Source organism: Tasmannia lanceolata, unplaced genomic scaffold (genome assembly GCF_043159265.1).
Source record: "Tasmannia lanceolata isolate RefF3 unplaced genomic scaffold, GAP_Taslan_0.1 ptg000007l, whole genome shotgun sequence".
Lineage (NCBI taxonomy): Eukaryota > Viridiplantae > Streptophyta > Magnoliopsida > Canellales > Winteraceae > Tasmannia > Tasmannia lanceolata.
The window spans coordinates 3,065,227-3,087,874 of NW_027518684.1; the positions used below are offsets into that span (position 1 = coordinate 3,065,227).

Here is a 22,648-nt window from a genome sequence, read left to right on the forward strand (position 1 = left end):
TATCAAGCACTGTGATGGGGAAAAGGCCCCTGGGCCTGATGGATTTAACGAAAGTTTTTTCAAAAGTTTCTGGTATTTAGTTGGGACTGAGGTTACTGAGTCCATCCAATATTTTTTCTCGTCAAAAAACCTCCTCCTTGAAATTAATACCACCTTCATCTCCCTGATCCCCAAGACTTTGGATGCTTCAGCCCCAGAAATGTTCCGTCCAATCTCCTTGTGCAATTTCCTTTACAAGATCATTACTAAAGTGATGGCAAACAGGCTTAGAGTTGTTATGAATGAATTAGTTAGTCCTCAGCAATCTGCCTTTATAAGGGGAAGACTTATCCAAGATAACATTCTTCTAGCCCAAGATCTAGTCCAGAATTTCCATCTCGATAGCAAAAATCCTACTTTGTGTCTCAAATTAGACCTTAAAAAGGCTTTTGATAATGTAAACCATCACTCTCTCCTCCAATTCATGAAAAAAATGGGATTCCATGAAACTTGGCTCCAATGGACTCAACAGTGCATTGAAAAACCTCAATTCTCTGTGCTGATTAATGGATCTCCATGTGGTTTCTTCAGTTCCAGCAATGGTCTTCGCCAAGGGGACCCCCTCTCTCCCCTTCTCTTTTGCATTTGCATGGAGATGTTCACTTGCATCATGGAAGAGGCCCTAGCTAAGGGTTCTATCTGTATCCCATTCTCCAAAAGAGGTACGGTCATCTCCCACCTCCTTTTTGCTGACGATTTGCTAATCTTTGCAGAAGCCACCCTTCTCACTTGCCGGGGCATTAGAGATTGCATTGCAAAATTCTCTGTTTGTTCGGGCCTTGAAGTAAATAAATCAAAGAGCGAAATTTTTTTCTCCAAAGGCCAAAATTGCTTCAAGAATATGATCATAAACACTCTTAACATTTCTGAGGGTGAACTTCCAATCAAGTACTTGGGGCTCCCCCTTATTACAACGAGGCTTTCTTCATCAGATTGCATCCCCCTCCTCTCAAAAATTCGGAAGAGAATCTCAACCTGGTCCTCCAAGATGTTGACTCGATCAGGCAGACTTGAACTTACTCGCTCTGTTCTGAACTCTTTCAACCTTTTCTGGTCTGCTGTTTTTCATATCCCGGCTGCAACTTTAAACAAGATCGAGCAAATTTTCAGAAATTTTATTTGGGGAGGTTCAGAAATCAGAAATTCATATCACACGGTGAACTGGGCTACTCTCTACACTCCAAAAGCTGAAGGGGGGTTAGGAATTCGAAGGCTTCAAGACATCAGTGAAGCTTGTAAACTTAAGCAGCTATGGAACATTATCAATGACAAGCAAACTCTGTGGTCAATTTGGTTCAAGGCCAAATATATCAGGAGAAGGAATTTCTGGACTCTCAAGCCTCCTCAAAAAATGTCTTGGGGAGCTCGAATTGTCTTAAGTTCTAGAGAGAAAGCAAAAAATCTTATCTGCTACACAATCGATGATGGAGTCGGGATTGACTTTTGGACCCAACCTTGGCACCCAGATGGCCCCCTCCGTGATCTCTATCTAGGAAGAAGGATCTTCAGAGCTTCACCCAATAACGTCCATATCGATGAAATATTCACAGAAGGAAATTGGAACAGAGATATCATAAACTGCCTTCCTGGGTTCCTTCCTCTACTTGAAAAGGTAATTCATACTCCTGGTTCAGGAAATCATGCTGTTTGGAAGCCCAATCCTGATGGGTCTTTCACCATTAAAACTGCCTGGGAATCCCTTCGTAACCACCATCCTAGAGTTCCTTGGTTCAAAAGTATCTGGTACCATGGCCATATTCCGAAGCACAGCTTTGTAGGATGGCAAGCCATCCTTAACAAGCTAAGTACTAGAGATAAGCTGTCCTACCAGGGGCCCTCCAGAGACATTCACTGCCCATTATGTTTGGTTGAAAGGGAAGACACAAACCATTTGTTCTTTAAATGTGCCTACTCAGCTTGGATTTGGAGATTCGTTCTATGGAGATTCAGCTATAAGAGGAAACCCCTTCATTCTTTACAAATGGAAGAAGAATGGAACAGGCAAACCACCAGGGGAAAAACCCAATCAGCAATTGGTCTCGGGATTGCTTTCAATGCCTCCATTTATCACATTTGGACAGAACGAAACAAGAGAATTCATGAACAAAGATTCCAGCACAAGAAATCAGTCCTCAATGAAATTCTCCTTATTATCAGATCAAGGTGCATTCATCTGGGTCTAAACGACCTCCCTTCCTCTAGAGCCTATTCCCTCTGTCAGAACCTTCAGCTCCCTCTTTTTGTGAATGTCATTGGTCCAAAATACTGCCATTGGTCCCCTCCAGAAACAGGCCGGTGTAAACTAAATTCTGATGCTGCTTTGGTAGGAGACCTTGCTGCTATTGGGAGGGTTACTGAGAGATAACTCTGGAGAGCCCTTAACTGCCTTCTCCATTAACACTGCTGCCGCTACAATCCAAGAACTAGAAATCGATGCAATATTCTATGGTATTAAGCTGGCAATGGAAAAAAACATAACAAATCTTTGGATCAAATCTGATTCCCTCCTTGCAGTTAACACCATTAGAGGCCTCATTCCCCGCATTTGGAAGAAAAAACACTTACTGCACCAGATAAAATCTGAACTATGATCTTTTCAGAATTGGATCATATCCCATACATGGAGAGAAGCGAATAGAGGTGCTGATTTCCTCTCCAAGCATGACTGCCCGATCAAAGGAAAAGACATCCCCAAACAAAGCCTTCCAAAGGATCTTTTATCCATCTCCATTGAAGATTTCTCTGGAAAAATATATATTAGATATTGATGTTTTCAGGATCTTCCCCTGGATTAGAAGCTCTCTTGATATTATGCCCCTTTAGTTATTGTTCTTCTCTTCAATGTATTTTCAATGGAGTGTGTTCCCTTCATTCTGGCAGTTTTGTAGCTCTCTCATTGTAATCCTTTTGTGTTTTATATGGGTTGGGGTCTTGCCTAACCCCATTTACCTACCAAAAATAAAATAAAAAAATAAAATCGAAACGTTAAGTATATATCCCCTGGCAATCAGCAACATAGTAAGTACTAAATGTAATTCTCCTTTTGGTAGATGTAAATATGGGGATTCTCTTTTTAGAAACAAGAAATCTTACAGAAATTACAAACTCTGATGATTGTATGATTGGAGAATATCTAAACCCTATTTTTCTAGTATGTAGATGAAATAAGAGAATACTAAACATAATATCACAAACCTCCATTTCCCTTCTCCTAGTAAAGATGTCAAAAAACAAAAATTCAAAAACTCATTTCTGAACAATAAAAATTTGCAGTTCCACTTCTGTTGAAAAAGAGGAAAATGAGAAACCAAACGAGCACTTAGTTTTCCAGTAAAATGAAATTGAGAATTTCCATCTACTTAGAATTAAAATCAACAACTCCTTTGTATGACAGCAGCTGAGAAATGAGTTCTCTGTCATTTCCAGTTCATCATACCAAGTGGGCAGTGAAGTCTTAGGTCGTGTTTGGCAACCATTATAATAATGGATTTTGCGGATTTTTAAGGTGCAGAGAATGAAAAGTGCAATCCCAAAAATCTTGTTTGGCATCCCTGACCTGCAAACTCCATTTCTAAATTTTCTTCATTTTGCGCGAGTGAAAGATGAGATTCTGTGGAGCAACTTAGGCCCTGTTCATTTCAGATTTTAAAGCCCAATAATAGGTTGGGAGCTCACAATCGGTTGTCACAATCTAAAATGAACAGGGCCAGAGTCAGCTTCTGCATATTCTCATTAATCTGTTTCTGCCCGATTATTCAGGAGAAAATGAGAAATCTTGCAGAACACGCCCTTAACTTACAGAAATCAATTTAGATGAAACGGAGCAGGAATCTAGTCTTGTAGGAGCAGCCACATAATGAAGTTGATTTTAGACTTAAAAAGGGAAGCCTCCAATTAGAAGAAGCCAATGTAGATCCTGACCGTACTCTTTGCAATGTATAAGGTTATGTTAACTTTCTTGTAACCGTTTTCTTACTGTGAACTCAGCTGAAAGAAAATGGAGCCCAACGAAGACCGACTGAAATGCTATATTCAAGGTTTTAAATTTCGGACCAAAACCAAAAGTTCTGAAACTGAAATTGCCAAAATTTACCAAATTTTGGAACTTCGGCGATTTTTTTATTCCTTTACAGAATTTCAGCCGACATTTCGAGCACCTTCACCGGATTTCAGTTAAAATTTCAGTTTCCGTGAGGGCCGAGATTACCCCTGAAACCGAAATTTAGAACCTTGGCTATATCTCCCTTTTGCCAAAATTTCGCCCCAAAAAAACTAGATTCCGAGCGCCTTCACTGGATTTCGGCCGAAATTTCGTTATTTCGGCTAAAATTTCAGTTTCGGTGAGGACCAAAATTACCCCTGAAACCGAAATTTAAAACCGTTGCTATATCTCCCTTTTCATTGAAAACAGTACTCTGACTTTATTAAACACTTTTAGGATTTGCTGTTGATAGCTTTCTTAGGTTGTAACAACATATAACATTGCATTATAGAAGTGTAAAATAGGAGTGCCATTTATAATGGGTGATGATATTTTCACCCCCACTGCATAACCTGCACGCTCCCCTTATAACGTGATTTGACATAAAGTTGCCCACTTGTCACTTCAAATCAGGTTATAAGGGGAGTGTGTAAGTAGGGGGGGGGGGGGGGGGGGGGGGGGGGGGGGTGCAATATCATATCCCTTTACAAAACAAGGGCATGTTGATATAATTTTCCATATCTTTAGTCACTGACCAAGAATGTCTTACGATTACACTATAGGAAATGATATTTTCACTGCTCTGTTTGGTTGCAGGTATTTACCTTGTAGAGTAGTGGTGTAAGTAGTCTAACAGGGAGGAGACAAGCGTTGCTTACCTCGTAGAATAGTGGTAATTAGTGTCTGGCTGTAAGCCTTATAGAGTAGTGGTAGGGGGAACCAAGGCTCAACATATTTGAGCGACCATCAATGATTAATCAGGAGACATCTCTAGTAGTTTCCAGAGAATTCAATGCTATATTGGCAATCAAACAATGTCTTTTGTTGACAAAGGAAAACCCCCAAGCCATTCGGGCTTTTGTCCAACCAAACGAATATATAAAAAAAAACCCATAATTAATACAAAATTCCACCCTCTTGCTGGGAAATCCTTTACTTCAAATGAAATTTAGCTCAACTAAACCTAATCCTCTATCATGATCATGCTCATCTAAGTTTAAAAAAAAAAGTATAGCCACATTGCTAGATCTCTTAATCAAGAGAGGACTTAGTTCCTTGTGTTTATGTAGCGGAACACAATGATGGAAGCCTTCCTCGTTTGGCATGCAGCGGAACATTTTTCGATGTTTTATTGGAGCCCATCACCCAAGGTAAGAACACCCCGGTGCCCCCGTGGGGTATCCTCCTAACGCCCGTGACCATGGGTGGGGTTTGTGGTAGCATGGCCATGGGTGCACCAAGGACTCCCTGCGTTTCCATGTCTTTCGCTGGGACTTTGTACAGATTTGGTCGTCCTAGTTGCCAGAGGGCCATTGCCCGAGTCAGCGGCGGGATGGTAGATGGATGACTTTGGTTGGTTGGGGGCGAATGGACGCTGAAAAATGTGACACTTACCCTTGGGTTCGGTGAAGAGCATATGACGTGTCTTGCCATGCCAGCAGTGTTGCCACGCATGACTAGGAGTGACCTATACAACGATCAGAATGTAACTATAAAAGCTTAGAACATCTAGTTTAACAAGATGCACATAAAATTCTGCCAAAAGATAGAAGCTACAATGATATTTCCACCCCCCTTTCTCCTTATTTCCTGCCCTTTTTGTTTGTTTTCTTGCTGAAAAGAAGTAAAAAACAAATTGGGACTGCTGCTATTTTGAGGAAATGACAAGCAAGAGCGAGTGGAAATGCTGGAAGAGGGAGTGTACATGAACCACACTTCTCTCAAGGAGAGCTTCAACAAATTTCAGATGGAAATAAGAAAAGATCAATTCATTTCTTTCAAAGTAAAATGTGCATAAAAAGAAATTTTACGCCCAATTTTACACTTAAAAATGAGCATAACATTTGCTTTACACCCATTTTACAGAGCATAAATAAAAGAGGATGCTACGAGGGCACCCATCCTAGTACTACTCTCATCCAAGCACTTTTAACTTTGGAGTTCTGATGGGATCTCATGCATTTGTGCTGGCATGAGCGCAGAAGAAAAAAAGAAAAAAGAAAAGGGAACGGGGATATGGGGATTAAAGATAAGAAAAAGGGCTGTTGTGTTTATTTTGAAAAAGGGACTAAGATATGAAAAGTTTGTGAACAATGTTCTTCCTCTAAAAAAGAAAGAACTCTCTTCTATTTTTCTTGTTTTTATGTATTCTTGTTCATAAAATTCTACAAAAAGAACGTAAAAACTAGACAAGCAGAATTTCTATTATAATTCATAGTTTCATACATAGCACTCACCTCTAGCAACCAAATCATAAACCACTGCAAATTTATTCACAGCAATAATTCATACATAGCAGTCATCTCTACAAACAAAAAACATAAACTACTGCAACCACAGGATTACAGAAAACAGAATTTAGTTGAAAGGATAGGCTTGGATGTGCACCCAAATTGCAAATTTAAGTGTAGTTTAGGCCTTTCTATACCCAAATTGCATCCAAATTACAATTTGGATACCAATCCATTGCAGTAGGATTAGAACTAAGACAAAAAGAAAACAGAGTTTATTTACTAATGGTGTGTTTGGATGTGCATCCAAATTGCAATTTGGGTTCAGTTTACACCTCTCTATACCCAAATTGCATCCATATTATAATCCTGGGGGTGGTGGTGGCGGTTAAGGTGGTGATGGTGAATCTTTGAAGATGGGAATGCCGGAAAAGACTGTCTGAAATAGGGTGAGGATGAGGAGGACAGTGGCAGCCACCAAAGAAAGAAAAGACCAGGGATTGTTGAAATAATCATGCATCAACTTTGCCCTCCACTTGTTGCAGCTATTAGCACAATATATTGATACTTCCTGGAAGAATTCCGCGAGGTAACTCTCTCTGATATCGATGAAGATATTGTTGCATATATTATTGAATAGCTCGACGACTTCCTTCTCGCTCCCCATCACGTTTTCAATTATCCCTTTTTCCACAAGTATTTGTACATCATCACTGGTGTTTATGAGGAAGTACAAGAAAGCCGCATAGGCGGTGAAAGCCGCATGTGTCGGACAGCATTGTTCGAAGGCGACAAGGTTCCGAAAGTAAGATTCGGTATAATCTTGGAATACAAAAGGTGGGAGAATTAACACCCCTTTGATGAACTTTACCTCCAAGAAGTTATCTCCTTCTTCTCCCTTCTTAAACTTGATTCCTGACTCCTTGAGCTGAGTGGCACAAGGGATGGTCACTGGAAGCTTACACTTGATTCCTGACTCCTTGAGCTGAGTGGCACAAGGGATGGCCACTGGAAGCTTAAACTTGATTCCTGACTCCTTGAGCTGAGTGGCACAAGGGATGCTCAAAACTGGAAGCAGTTGAGAGCAAAATGATGGGGGTTTCTTCCTAGTGGACTCAATTTTATTAGGCTGAAGCTGCAAGTGAGATAAATGGAGCAAATGGAAGACTTCTTCGAGTTGGGGTTCTCTGATTGGATAGAACCAATGAGAGAAGAATTTGTAGGCGAGTTCCACTAGAGAACAGGGTGGCTTCCGGATCAGGTTAAATAACTGTTGCAGGATGAAGAAAGGAAGCTGGTTTTCCAGGAGCATCATGTCATTTGCTATACAAGGCAGGACCCATTTAGCAGTGTACATGGGATCTTCAAATAACCTGTCATCATTATTTTTGTGGAGCAACTCAATGAGGAAACAACCATCTAACACCAACATTTCTACAAATGCTTCACTTTCACTTTTGGGGAGGAGCGTGATTTCCGTGCTTCGAGCTTGATCCTCCGACGTCTTGACATCCTTCACAAGGCACACGGTTTCAGCATAGGAGCTTCGCGCTTTCTCCTCCAATTCCTTGATCTCCTTGATGCAATCTTCTAATCTTTTGTCGTTTCGAAAGAGGAAATCATGTAGATATCGCCATTTGTGTTCTTCCATGGCTACTAGTCTTGGGTTGTTGTGATGATACGGGCCAATCGAGACTATACGCGGCTCGTACGCATCTTCGTGGTCTTTGCGAATCCAATGGGGGACTCTGTAGATGGTGGGTGGCTGTTTTTGCCTTTCCTGACCTCCAAACTGTTCCAGTTTTCGTCTCATGGGTCTCAGATTAAAGCCTTCTTCTACTTCTGCAATCTCTGTAGGTCTGCCTCCTCTTTCGCCCATTTTCCCCTTCTCCGCTTATGGGTAGCAATAGATAGAATTGATTGATTGATTGCTTGATCTAAAGGTGTTTGGCATTCTAATATATATACATAACGAGAAAGCTGCATGTTTCATGAGAGAGCAGCCACATAGCCTCACTTTCCAACAGATTTTGTCATTATTCATGAGGTGGCTGCTCTCTCATGCAACAGAGGTTCCGCGAAATGCCTTTTCCGATGGACCCTAACAAATCCCTTGCCACTAACTAGGAAAAGACTTTTGTGGAGTAGTTTGAAGTATTAAGTTTTTCTTTCTATTGCCAAAATCGTGGAAAGGGATGAAAATGAATTTTTTTTACCCTTCTAGGATGCTTGGTTGTTATAAACTGTTTCAGGGATATTCCTCTCGGCAAGGAAATTTTCTTGTGAAAATGATATCATATTTTACTTTGGGAAATGATAAATGCTCCCGTTTTCATCACATGGGACACCCAACTTACGTGAAGTACATCAGCCCCTCTGCAGTCATTGATACACTGGGTGTCCCAAGTGATGAAAAGGGGCGCGTTTATCATTTTCCTTTCCTTTCTTTTCTTTCTACTTCTAAACAACGTGAATGGGGAAAGAAAATTATGGGGACATAAGTAGAAGGAGTCAATCATTTATCTATTTTTTAACCCGGAATTTATCTAGGCACCCTGACAGCTCCTAGAATTTTATTAATGAGAATAAAAGTTAGTAGAGGACATCAAGCCTCGCCTCTAACCCACTATAATACAAGAAGAGGAAAATGATGGAAAACACCTTTACAAAAGAAAACTATAAGATCATGAATAAAAGGAAAACATAATTGGGTGCATGGTTAAGCTTGGGGAGACATGCCCAATTCCAAAAGAAATGCATTAATGAAATTGGCCGAGCTGTCCACACAAAAGTTGCCTTCCTCGAATTGTCTTTTATCTTTTTCTTTTGATAATAAAGGGAAAAGAACAAAGTATAGTGGTATAAAATGAGGTAGAGTAGAGACGGGAATAGCTTTGCCCCATTTGGTCAAAAGAAATAATATCTAGGATATGTGGGCTGAGCGGGATTGGGGTATTTTCCCCTTTGTAAGGGTAGTCTCTTTTCTACGTGTAGTCCGCAACCTAATGTTGACATGAACAAGACAATCCAATATGGGATTTGCTAGCATCCATTGCAGAAGGCATTTCGTGGATGGTCTGTTGCATTTGAGTGCAGCCATCTCATAAGTGAAGACGAAATCTGCTGAAAAAATGAGCCTTCGTGGCTGCTCTCACATACAACAGACCATCTGCGCGATGGACCCTAGCAAATCCCATCCAATATTATCTGTCAGGCCTTGCTACATAGATGGGTAATGACTAATGCATGAGAATCCGCTCTCACCAGACAATTCTAACTAGAGCTACAACTCGGGTTGGGCGGGTCGGGTTTTGGAGAACCCAACCCTACCCGAGAAACATCTCGGGTCGGGTTTTTTTTCGGAAAACCCACGATTCCCAAACCCGACCCTACCCATGATAAATCTCGGGTCGGGTTTTTTCACGTTGACGCAATTTTTTAAGGAAAATTCCTGTTTGGCAAGGCAACTCAACTCATAGAAGCCGAAATTACACTCACATTACACTTGAATCAAACAATGATGTAATTACACTCACATTACACTTGAATCAAACAATGTTGTAATTACAATCAAACAATGCTGAATCAAACACTTGAATCAACTCAACTCATAGAAGCAGAAATTACACTCACATACAATAAGAGTGGGTGCGTGGGTTTTCACTTTTAACTTTTAACTAACAATAGAAAAAAATGTACATACTATAACTTATGTAACTCGGGTCGGGCCCCTTCAAACCCGGCTCGACCCGAGATTCATGCGGGCTTTTGAATGCTCAACCCGGCTCGACCCGAAACCCATGAAACCTGAACCCAACCCAGGCTATTTTCGGGTTGGGTCGATGCGGGTCGGGTAAAACCCGGCTCGAGTTGCAGCCCTAATTCTAACCCTTCAAAAAAGGAGGCGCATATCTGTTTTATGAAAGCAAAGGACTGGGAAGACAATCTTGTAGAGCATCACGAGGGGCCCACATGGTCCAAGTACTGTGCCAACAGACATCCCCTGTGAAAGATAAAGACTTAAAAAGGGAAATGATACATTTGCCCCCTTTTTTCACTTGGCAAAGCCCTCTCTAGCGTAAGAGAGTGGTCATAAATTATAAATACACTAGGGAGGGCTGTCCCAAAACAAAAAACTCATCCTTGTACGTGTTTGCCGAACGCAATTATGTTGCCAGAAGCACACACAAAAAAAGTATTCTCATTCTTGATTCTAAAATGAGAATCAGTAGAATGGTTGCCGAACGCGGCCTTAGTTTTCCAGTAAAATGAAATTGAGAATTCCTATTCCATCTACTTAGAATTAAAATCAACTACTCCTTTGTACATCAGCAGCTGAAAAATACATACCAAGTGGGCAATGAAGTCTTAGGTCTTGTTTGGCAACCATTATAATAATGGATTTTGCTGGTTTTTAAGGTGCAGAGAATGAAAAGTGAAATCCCAAAAATCTTGTTTGGCATCCCTGACCTGCAAGGATTAGATTCTGTGGAGCAATTGAGGGCTTGTCCATTTTAGATTGTGAGCCCAATAATAGATTGGGGGCTCAGTGGCTCACAATTGGTTGTCACAATCTAAAATGAACAAGGCCAGACTCAGTTTCCGCATATTCTCATTAATCCGTTTCTGCCCGATTATTCAGGCGAGGATGAGAAATCTTGCAGAACATGCACTTACCTTACATAAATCAATTTAGATGAAACAGAGCCGGAATCCAGTATTGCAGAAAGTGTTGCCACAAGCAGATTTTACTTTGAAGTCAGCTGAAAGGAAATGGAGCCCAACGAAGACTGGATGAATGAATATTCAGCAGCATTGAATTCCATATAAGAGAGGAGTGTCATTTGCAAAACAAGGGTGTGTTGATACCATTTTCCATGTCTTTAGTCACTGACCAAGAATGTCTTACGATTAAACTGTAGGATAAGAACTGCTCTGTTTGGTTGCAGGTATTTACCTCGTAGAGTTGTGTAAGTAGCCTAACAGGGAGGAGACAAGCGTTGGATTTACCTGGAACTTACCTTTTAGAACCGTGGTAAGTAGTGTTTGGCTGTAAGCCTCATAGAGTAATGGTAGGGAGTGTTACCAATATGGAGAAAGAAGAGAGAGAGAGTGTGTGTGCACATGCGTAAGAGAGCGCAAAGGCATTGTTCTCAAAAAGTCCAAGCAAAAAAGCCACCTTTTTTGTTGTTTTTAGCTTGGATTTTATTGGGAGGAGACAGGTTGCCCAGCATCACATCAGCAGAAAAGCAGTGATTAATCAGGAGACATCGCTTGTGGTTTCCAGAGAATTCAATGCTATATTGGCAATCAAACAAGGTCTTTTATTGACAAAGGAAAACCCCCCAAGCTATCCGGGCTTTTGTGCAACCAAACAATATAAAAAAACCCTCATAATTAATACAAAATTCCACCCTCTTGCAGGGAAATCCTTTACTTCAAATGAAATTTAGCTCAACTAAATCTAATCCTCTATCATGATCATGCTCATCTAAGTTTTAAAAAAAATTATAGCCACATTGCTAGATCTCTTAATCAAGAGAGGACTTAGTTCCTTGTGTTTCCGCCGCGGAACACAATGATGGAAGCCTTCCTCGTTTGGCACGCGGCGGAACATTTTTCGCTGTTTTCTTGGAGCCCTTCACCCAAGGTAAGAACACCCCGGTGCCCCCCCGTGGTATCCTCCTAGCGCCCGTGACCATGGGCGGGGCTTGTGGTAGCATGACCAAGGGTGCACCGAGGACTCCCTGCGTTTGCATGTCTTTCACTGGGACTTTGTACGGATTTGGCTGTCCTAGTTGCCAGAGGGTCATTACCCGAGTCAGCGGCGGGATGGTGGATGGATGAATTTGGTTGGTTGGGGGCGAATGGACCCTGAAAAATGTGACACTTACCCTTGGGTTCGGTGACGGGCATATAACGTGTCTTGCCATGCCAGCACTGTTGCCACGCATGACTAGGAGTGACCTACACAACAATCAGAATGTAACTATAAAAGCTTAGAACATCTAGTTTAACAAGATGCACATACAATTCTGCCGAAAGATAGAAGCTACAATGATATTTCCACCCCCTTTCTCCTTATTTCTTGCCCTTTTTGTTTGTTTTCTTGCTGAAAAGAAGTAAAAACCAAATTGGGACTGCTGCTATTTTGAGGAAATGACAAGCAAGAGGGAGTGGAAATGCTGGAAGAGGGAGTGTACATGAACCACACTTCTCTCAACGAAAGCTTTAACAAATTTCAGATGAAACTATGAAATGATAATTCGTTTCTTTTGAAGTAAAATGTGCGTAAAAACAAATTTTACGCCCAATTTTACATTTAAAAATGACCATAACATTTGCTTTACACCCATTTTACATAGCATAAATAAAAGAGGATGCTAGAAGGTCACCCATCCTAGTACTACTCTCGCCCAAGCACTTTTTAACTTTGGAGTTCTAATGGGATCCCATGCATTTGTGCTGGTATGATCGCAGAAGGAAAAAAAAAAAGAAAAATGAAAAGGGAACGGAGATATGGGGATTAAAGACCCGATTGGAATTAAAGACCCGATTGGATGCGTACCCTTTTTTGAGAGACAGAACGAATGAACCTTTGAAATTTCCATGGTGATCACTGACAAGAACACGACCAAAAGCCATTGTCGTTTCAGAGAGAACAAGTGTAGAGATGGGTTTGTCCAGATGAGGTGGTTTCAAATAAGGTTGTGAGTATTCACCCTGCAGAAAAAGTAGTATCATCAACTTTAATCCCCATGACAGAAAACAAAGTCAAAACTCAAAACTATGATTTGAAGATGAAAGGGAAGGACACACTTTGTTTCTGCTTCAAGATAGTAGAGTAACAAAGAATGAAAGGAAAAGGAGAAAGCAAGAGATAATTTTACCTCATCAAAGAAGTTGATAATACAACTGTTTGGTTTTCTAGTTTCTGGGATCAGGCTGCACTGAACCAGGTACTCTATGACAGCTTGTAGAACTGATGGAATTGGTTCTATTTTACCTAAAAAAACAAGGATCCAAAAATCGCAATTAGAAGTACAGAATAAAGGAGCACAAAGGAAATGACTAGTGAAATCTCTAGTGATATTTTAGGCATAAATCTCTAGTGATTATTGAATTGGAATTGCAAGTATACCCAGAGGTTAAATAAGCATGCTATGCTAAGAACAAAATAAAATTTCCTCTCTCTCTCTCTCTCTCTCTCTCTCTCTCTCTCACACACACACACACACACACACACACACTTTAATTGGTCCAAAAGTGGGATTTACTTGCTGTATCGTCCCTAACCGGTCCAAAGAGTGGGAGCCCAAGCTGAATTATCTCTGTCTTGTTCCCTTTAAATTGTTTGTTGAACAAAATGAACGTTTCTCCTGTATTTATCCACAAGAGAGGAAGTCAGTAAAAAACACAAGCAAAATCTTGGAATCAGCTCAATAAATGTCACAGATGATGGTAAACATATATCAATCTCTGTTACTCAAACTTACAATTTCAAATAAGATACTTCTTCAGATATGGATACTAGTCATCTACCATTACCAAAATTGATATTTCAATCCGTATATAATCATATTGATTTACAAAAATACTATTACATCTTCATACAAAATGATGCTTGGAACATTGAAACATAAAAAACAATAACAAGTGATATGGTTACAGAGGGAAGTTTGATCAGTTGAATAAGCAAACAAAATAAACATTAGTAATGAGGAGGATCAAAGAGGATGGTTAACCTGATAGTTCTCCCTTCCGACCAGCAAGGCGGAGATCATTTATAAAGTTAACAAGATTTGAAAGCTCCAATTCAGTGAAAATATCTTCATACAGCTTTAGACCCTTTACGACATTAACCTGCCAGCACAATAACAACAATGGATCAATAAATATTCGGAAACAAACCGATGAAATTATCGAAAAAAGACAACTAAGAACCACTATTGTTGTCCTACGAGTATCTTCTATTCCACATCTCTATACAAAGAACTGTCTCGGATCATAAAAAGATAGAACTCGCCATATTCCCTTTCACTGGCTCCTTGGCTACGAAACCTTTAGTGGTCTTGATCCTGTCAAGACGTCGCTCCCAATCCTCATTGCCAGAGCAAATGTGAATGTGTTCTGAAGATAACTGTCCTTCCTGAGATCCTAATACCACCAGAAATGAAGAAAAAGAAGAAGCATTATGGTTTCAAGAGACTACTAGGTTGAGAGGAATGTGCTTAACATAAAAGAAGGTAATGAAAAACTAAAATTCAAGCAATGATCCTGTATATAAAACATACACAGGAATTCAGTGTATAAACCATCTCAATTCAAATTTGTACAAATGCCCTTTGTTCCAAACTGTCCAGTTAATGGGTCACCTCTTGGTTGAAAATTGAACTGGTCGAATATTCAAATGAGTATAATCTCTGATCAATTTATATCTTTGAGGATCCTTTCCCAAAGCAAGTCATTTTTTACAGAGTCAGGAACAACCAATCGATACAACCTCTAAACTATGGTCCATCCATTACTTGCCTATCCAATTAGGCAGTAAAGGTGTTATATAACTGGCTTTTGATGCATGACTCATACTAATTCAGACTGAGCGAGTCGACTCAGCCAAGTCGATGACTGAGTTTGGCTGAGTCAATGCTAATCGACTTACTGAGTCTTCAAGTTTTAGATTGACACCTAATTAGGGCCAAAACAGAGTTGACTCAGGTAATTCAATATCTGACTACAAAACAAACAGAGCAAAAACCCACACAACTTGAACAATCTTCATATCAGAACATATGATTTGTGGACACGGACGAGAGTGTCACATGTCGACATGGACATGATGGGGGTACATGGCAAACCCCCAAAATTTAGAAATTGGGGCACAGCTAAAATAGAAAGTATATATATATATATATATATATATATATATATATAGAGAGAGAGAGAGAGAGAGAGAGAGAGAGAGAGAAAGAGAGAGAGAGAGAGAGATGGGTTCCTGCACTCGAGCGCAGATAGCTTATCTGCTCTCGAGTGCAGGATATATATATATATATATATATATATATATATATATATATATATAGAGAGAGAGAGAGAGAGAGAGAGAGAGAGAGATGGGTTCCTGCACTCGAGCGCAGATAGCTTATCTGCTCTCGAGTGCAGGAAACAAAGGTGGGGCCACATTGTTGGGGTGATCCTAAGCATTCATTTGAAAGGCCCCATTATGGAAGGGGTGTGTACCAAAAATAAGCTTCATTGGATCATCATAGGGTGTCCATTTGTGAGGGTGAAAATGAACAAATACTGTTTGTCCACTAATTTGTCCATTTTTTCACCCCACAAATGGACACCCTAAGATGATCCAATGGAGCTGAGTTTTGGTAGACGTGCTATCCATAAAAAGCGTTCCAAATGAATGCTTTGGATCCTCCCAACAATGTGGGCCCACCCCTGTTTTTGCACTCGAGCACAAAAACCCTTTACTCATATATATATATATATATATATATATATATATATATATATATAGAGAGAGAGAGAGAGAGAGAGAGAACATTTCCTACACACTTGTGTAGGTAAGTTACCTACACACTACCTTAAAATACAGTGGGGGCCCACATTGTTTGGGTGATCCAAACCATTCATTTGAATGGTCCTCACATAGATAGGGTGTCCACAAAAAATCAGATCCATAGGATCATCCTAACCATTCAAACTATGGAGGCAAAAAATGGACTAATTTGTGAAGGTTTATACACGTCCATTTTACCTCCACAAATCGTAGGGTTGGAATAATCCTATGGATCTGATTTTTTGTGGACACCCTATCTATGTGAGGACCATTCAAGTGAATTGTTTGTATCACCCAAACAATGTGGGCCCCCACTGTATTTTAAGGTAGTGTGTAGGTAACTTACCTACACAAGTGTGTAGGAAATGTTCTCTCATATATATATATATATATATAGAGAGAGAGAGAGAGGGAGAGAGAGAGAGAGAAAACTGTTGGTGCGCTTAAGCTCATCATTTTTTTGGTGCGCGTAAGTTGTTATAACGCCTCCCTTTCGTTTAAATGTTTGGGTCCCGCTTAAGCACACCAATGGGAGGCGTTATAACAACTTAAGCGCACCAAAAAAATGGTGCGCTTAAGCTCACCAACAGTTTTCTCATATATATATATATAGGGGCAAAGATTGTTGAGGTATCGCGCAGGGTGAGCAGCCCTCTATAAAACACCATCTATGTAGCTTCACTCATCCAACCCATCATTCTATAGAACCTCACATAGATTAGCAGTTCCTAACAAACCATAACACATAACCATAACCATAATCCAAATAGTTTCTAGCCATCCATTCATAAACCTCCACTAATCATAACCATAACCATAACCCTAATACTACCTATAACTTACATAACCAATGGGGTGGATGACTCAACCAACTATGTGAGATGGGGTATCTAGAGGGCTGCTCAGGGTGAGCGATACCTCAAAAACCTTGCCCTCTCTCTCTCTCTCTCTATATATATATATATACCTTGCCCTAATACTACCTATAACTTATCTACACATGTGTGTAGGAACCGTTCTCTCTCTCTCTCTCTCTCTCTCTCTCTCTATATATATATATATATATATATATATATATATATATATATATATAGGAAAAGGATTGTACGCTCGAGTGTACCTAACCTTAGGTACGCTCGAGTGCCAAATCACATGGGTCCCACAATTTTTTTTGTCATCTAAACCATTCATTTGCAAGGCCCCATCATAGATAGGGTGTACCAAAAATCAGCACCATTGAATCATCCTAACCCCTCCAAAACTGGAGGGCAAAATGGGCAGATTTGTAGACAAACAGTGTCTGTCCATTTTGACCTCTACAAATGGATGGGTTAGGATGATCCTATGGAGCTGATTTTTGGTATGCACCCTATCTATGATGGGGCCTTGCAAATGAATGGTTTAGATGACAAAAAAAAATGTGGTACCCATGTGATTTGGCACTTGAGCGTACTTAAGGTTAGGTACACTCGAGCGTACAATCCTTTTCCTCATATATATATATATATATATATATATATATATATATATATGAACGGTTTCTGCACACTAGAGTAGATAAGTTATCTACACACTAGCTTAAAATATAGAGGGGCCCACATTGTTTGGGTGATCCAAAGCATTCATTTGATGGGCCCTCACATAGATAGGGTGTGCCCAAAAATCAGCTTCATAGGATCATCCTAACCATTCGAACCGTGGAGGCAAAAAATGGACAAATTTGTGAAGGTTTATACACGTCCATTTTACCTCCACAAATCGTAGGGTTGGATGATCCTATGGAGCTGACTTTTGGTGGACACCCTATCTGTGTGAGGGCCAATCAAATGAATGGTTTGGATCACCTAAACAATATGCCTTCCATTGTGTAGATAACTTATCTACACTTGTATGTTGAAACCGTTCTCTCTCTCTCTCTCTCTCTCTCTCTCTCTATATATATATATATATATATATATATATATATATATATATATATATATATGAGAAAAGGGTTCTTGAGGTTGCACTCATAAAACATAAGGCCCCCATTTTGTTTGGATGATCCAAAGCATTCATTTGATAGGCCCTCACATAGATAGGGTGCCCACAAAAAATCAACTTCATAGGATCATCCTAACCCTTCCATTTGTGAAGGTTTATACCCATCCATTTTAACCACCACAAATCGAAGGGTTAGGATGATCTTATGGACTTGATTTTTTGTGGGCGCCCATCTATGTGGGGCCTATCAAATGAATGCTTTGGATCATCCAAACAAAGTGGGCCCCCAATGTTTTGTGAGCGTTACCTCATATAAGCTAGCGCTAGTGCTACCTCAGGAACTGTTTGCCCTATATATATATATATATATATATATATAGTTAGTTAGTTAGTTAGTTAGTTAGTTTTTTCCGCCTAACCCCAGCTTACAAATAAAAAAAAAAGAAAGTATATATAATCATAGTTTGTAGATATGGATTCGTATGTCGAGTTTCAACACGGAAATGGGTTGTCTGACATGGTAACATCTAAAAATCTAGAAATGATAATAGATAGATAGATACACATAAAATTATTGATTACTATTGTAATTTGTAACAATGTAAATATGGTCTTCATTTAAGAGCATTGCTAGCCAAACGGGAATCCGTTTTGTAAAAAAAGGGGCATCGACCATTGGAGCCATGTCCACTAAAAGACAACAGAAGGGAGCTCAAATCCCCATAAAGCAATAAATAAATCTTGAAAAGGGTCAAATCATCGGTCATATCACTCCTGTTTTTATTTTTCACGCAGGATCCCGTTTTCAAAGTGTTTTCCTTCATTTAATAAACTATTAAATCTTAGAATTAATCAACTATAATCTAAAACAAATAGAGATAATCAAATAATAATGTATTCATCAATTTAATATATTTCTTTTTGTCTCCAATTTACAATGAGAAGGGGAGACCAATATGATACAATGAATATAATATTGGCGGAGGAGGTGTAACAACAAATATTAATTAAAGAACTAAAAAAAAAGTTTATAATTAAATAAGGGAAGTGATATATCCGTCCCTTATGATTACTTGGGACACCCAGCAGAAGCGTACGTGGCAATCAACCCCATTGAATCCTTCTGACATGAAGTACATCAGCCCCTCTCCAGTCATTGATACACTGTTGTTGGGTGTCCCAAGTAATCAAAATGAGCATATATATCACTTCCCTAAAATAAGAGGTAATAGTAAAAGAGGTAAACACAATATTCAACAGTAAAACAGAATGTCACACTTGATAAGGTGCAAAAATGTGTCCACACGCCCACATTAAATCTAACACAGGCAGTACATTTAAAAGTGTCCAAATAAGTGTCGACACGTATATACACGCGTGTTGCGTCAAACACAGTACGTCATGTGTGTCCGCAATTAATTCAAAGTGTCAGCTAAATCATAAATTAGATCGAAACAATGATGGGTTTTATTGATTTCCTCTACTATGTAAATTCAGCAAGTTTACACGAATAGTCGAAATAAAACTGATCTAAATCAGCTTATTGTCTAGCATTTTTTTTCGGAAGAAAAACCCCACCTTGACAATTCAAACTCTAAAAAAACTGTTTCTCTGAGTAAAACCGACACAACTCGGATCGATTCCTGAGTCTACCCAACTAATTTCCAAAAGAATAAGGCCAAAACTAGAAGCAAAGACAGCCAACCAAATGGGAATGAAAAAGGGGATGCCTCGTAGAGAAATCAACAAAAATAACAATGGGACATTTTATCAGAAACTGATATCTGCACTCCAGCCAGTTCGGTAATCCGCTCATTATTCACGCTCTCTCTTTTGCTGGCATATTTTCCCAACCAGCTATCAGACAATGCGAATTTCAAACAAGGGAGTGGCGATATCAACCATTTTCATTCTATCACGCACCCTAACTGTTAAGATTACACGCCGCCTATAATAAATTACACAAAACACATCTCGAGAACAACCTCTAAAAGTCGAATTAATTACAACCTCGAGGGAATCAAAAAGTGCAAAACCTCGGGGGTATAACAAAGAAATTTACAATTTTATAGTCAAGAATGCCGTCTGACCAGAAAACAAAATAGACGTGGGACTCATCGTTTTGCAGAGGGGAAAACTACTACTGGGGCGCGGGTCGGGCCGGGTCGGGTCGGCCTTTTTTTTTTCCCCGGAAAACCCACGATTCCCAAACGCGGCCTTACCCATGATAATTCCCGGATCAGGTTCTTTCACGTTGACGCATTGTAGAAACAGAAAAAGAAAAAAAATCTTCACACCAAAAATCTATAAATTTATATAATCCGGTGTATAAATTTAAGAAAGAAGCTATATTTCCACATCACAAACATGGTCACCTCAACGAAAACAATTATATCAATATATTAAAAAATAATTTGCTATGTTATTCAAGAGATAATTAAAACTGTCATAGTACACCTACGTAAGTCGGGTCAGGTTTCGGATTTGGATTTGGATTTTTTTTCTTTAAACCCAACCCAATCCAAGATTAGCCGGGTTTTTAAAGTAAAACCCGACCCTACCCAAAACGCATGATTTCTAAATCCGACCCATGCTATTTTTGGGTCGGGGCGAAGCAGGTCGGGTAAAAGCCGACCCAAGTTGCACCCCTTGGGAAAAGTGTATATTTTTACTATCAGACGCGTCTGACGAAACATACCGGAATGATCCCTTATACGATCACAGCAAAGTCAGGAAAAAGTAAGCTGATGAGTTCCGATCATTTGTTTCGAAATTTCAAAGAAAAATCGATTTTCAATGAAAACATTCGACAAACAGCTTCGGATCATCGATTTCAAGGAAAAATTGAACTTTCGCAGAAACGGATTTCAGCAAAAAACAGCTTCCGACTTTTAGAAGAGATTCTGACGAACGGATGGTTCTGATAATTTGTTTCGAATTTTTTAAGAAGAATCGGACTTTTCGCAACAACCGATTTTCAATGAAAACAGTCAACCAAACAGCTTCAGATTTTTAGCTAACGAGATCGAATCATCGAAGAATCTACCGATCATTAGTTTCCAAATTGCAACGAGAAATAAGAATTTTCAGTGAAAACATTTCATTTCTTTCTAAATTTCAAGGAAAAATCAGATTTTTTTTCAGTGAAAACATCTGACAAACAGCTTCAGATTTTAAGCTGAGGAGATCAAAGAAACTTCAAGATCATTTCTTTCAAAGAAAAATTGAACTTTTAACAAAAACCGATTTTCAGTAAACATCCGAAAAACAGCTTCCGATTTTTTTGTAGAGATTCTGATGAAAACTCACCTCCTCCATCAGCGATCTTAGATTCCGAAGAATCTCCGGCGGAATCTTCTTCCACCTCCTTATTATCAACCTTATCTTCATCACTTCCCTTAGATTCATCCTCTCCAGAAGTTTCTTTCTCCAAAGAAATAACATCAGCCTTTTCAGTTTTCACTTCCATCTCCATACTCTTATTTTTCTCCTCCTTATTTCTCTTCTTTTCCGCCACTTGCCTGAGCTCGATCGCCACCTCAGCGATCGAGAAGTATTTCTGCATTTGTAAGATCGGGATCCAATTCATCCGACGGCTGTGGAGGGCGGCAAAAACCGATTCGTAATCAGATCTTTGATCTCCGTCGTTGATCTGAGTCAGATGGTTACAGAGGGCATCGATGATCGCATTTGCAGCCGTGAATTCTCCTCTGAACCATGAGATGACGACGTCCTTTGAGAAATTCTCCGGCGGATTTGATGCCGCCGGCGGTAATTTACGGCCTGCCGTCGGCAACATCGGGAAGGTTTTGGTGTTTAGGGGATGGAAAATATCGGACGGTGGATATGGTGGCACGTGTCAGTATTGGAGGAGAGGAGGATCCAAAAAGTGACGAGGGAGAAAGCGAGGTGAGTGTGGAAAACAAGAGGCTTTTTTATATGAGAAAGAAGAGAGAGAATGTGAGAGAGAATGTGAATTTACTTAGATGGCCCTGGATTTGAAGTAAACTGGGTAAATATTTTTCCACGTTGATAGAACTAGACAGAAACTTCCTTTGAATAACAACAAATGTAGCGCCCCTGTCTCGGGTAATTGTACGATAGGGAAAAGGTTAAAATCGTCCAACAAGCCCAGAGTAAGAGGAGGGTATTTCAGTCAAAGTACTGGATGTGGGGCCCACTAAGGATTCTATTGTTGGCTTGAGTAGGGCCCACTTCGTACGGCACATGCCAACGATGCCTTCTCCACCCACAAAAGGTAGGAAAGAACGACACTAAAGGTGTCGGCGGTGGCTTCTCTCTCTGGCTTGGCTTGGCTCAGCTTAGCCTTAGCAAATTTATACTTGTTAGGTGAACAAATCCAACCCTCCAATTTGTGTCCATTAAAATGAACGGTATATGTTCATAATGAATTATATGATTGAAAAACTCAAACCCTAAATGGGATTTGCTAAGAATCTCACCGAAAGCCATTTCACGGCGGACTTCTGCACCATAGAACAGCCAAATGCACTCGCTTTTCAGTAGATTTTGTCTTATTTATTTAATTCATCTTTCCGTTCTTTCTAATTCAACAAAAAAAAGGGGAAACGTTATCCACCCCTTAAACAGATAAAATCCCCC

General features: G+C 39.8%; 3 protein-coding genes across 3 annotated transcripts; 1 reads left to right on the top strand and 2 right to left on the bottom strand.

The window, feature by feature from the left end:
• The first annotated feature begins 253 nt into the window (after positions 1-253).
• LOC143881252 (uncharacterized) lies at positions 254-2,404 on the top strand. Its single transcript, XM_077384240.1, has one exon. It carries the CDS (start codon positions 254-256, stop codon positions 2,402-2,404), a length of 2,151 nt encoding a protein of 716 aa, XP_077240355.1.
• Positions 2,405-6,489: 4,085 nt separating this feature from the next.
• On the bottom strand, positions 6,490-8,578 carry LOC143880799 (UPF0481 protein At3g47200-like). The gene has a single exon (XM_077383781.1). The coding sequence runs from the start codon at positions 8,348-8,350 to the stop codon at positions 6,860-6,862; it is 1,491 nt and encodes a 496-aa protein (XP_077239896.1). The 5' UTR covers positions 8,351-8,578; the 3' UTR covers positions 6,490-6,859.
• A 3,173-nt stretch (positions 8,579-11,751) lies between these two features.
• LOC143881445 (RNA demethylase ALKBH10B-like) lies at positions 11,752-21,942 on the bottom strand. Its single transcript, XM_077384513.1, has 7 exons — positions 21,335-21,942; positions 14,498-14,628; positions 14,217-14,334; positions 13,749-13,850; positions 13,362-13,477; positions 13,040-13,194; positions 11,752-12,438 (listed from the first exon to the last, which is right to left on the bottom strand). Exons 1-7 carry the CDS (start codon positions 21,822-21,824, stop codon positions 12,003-12,005), a joined length of 1,548 nt encoding a protein of 515 aa, XP_077240628.1. The 5' UTR covers positions 21,825-21,942; the 3' UTR covers positions 11,752-12,002.
• Between the last annotated feature and the right edge of the window lie 706 nt (positions 21,943-22,648).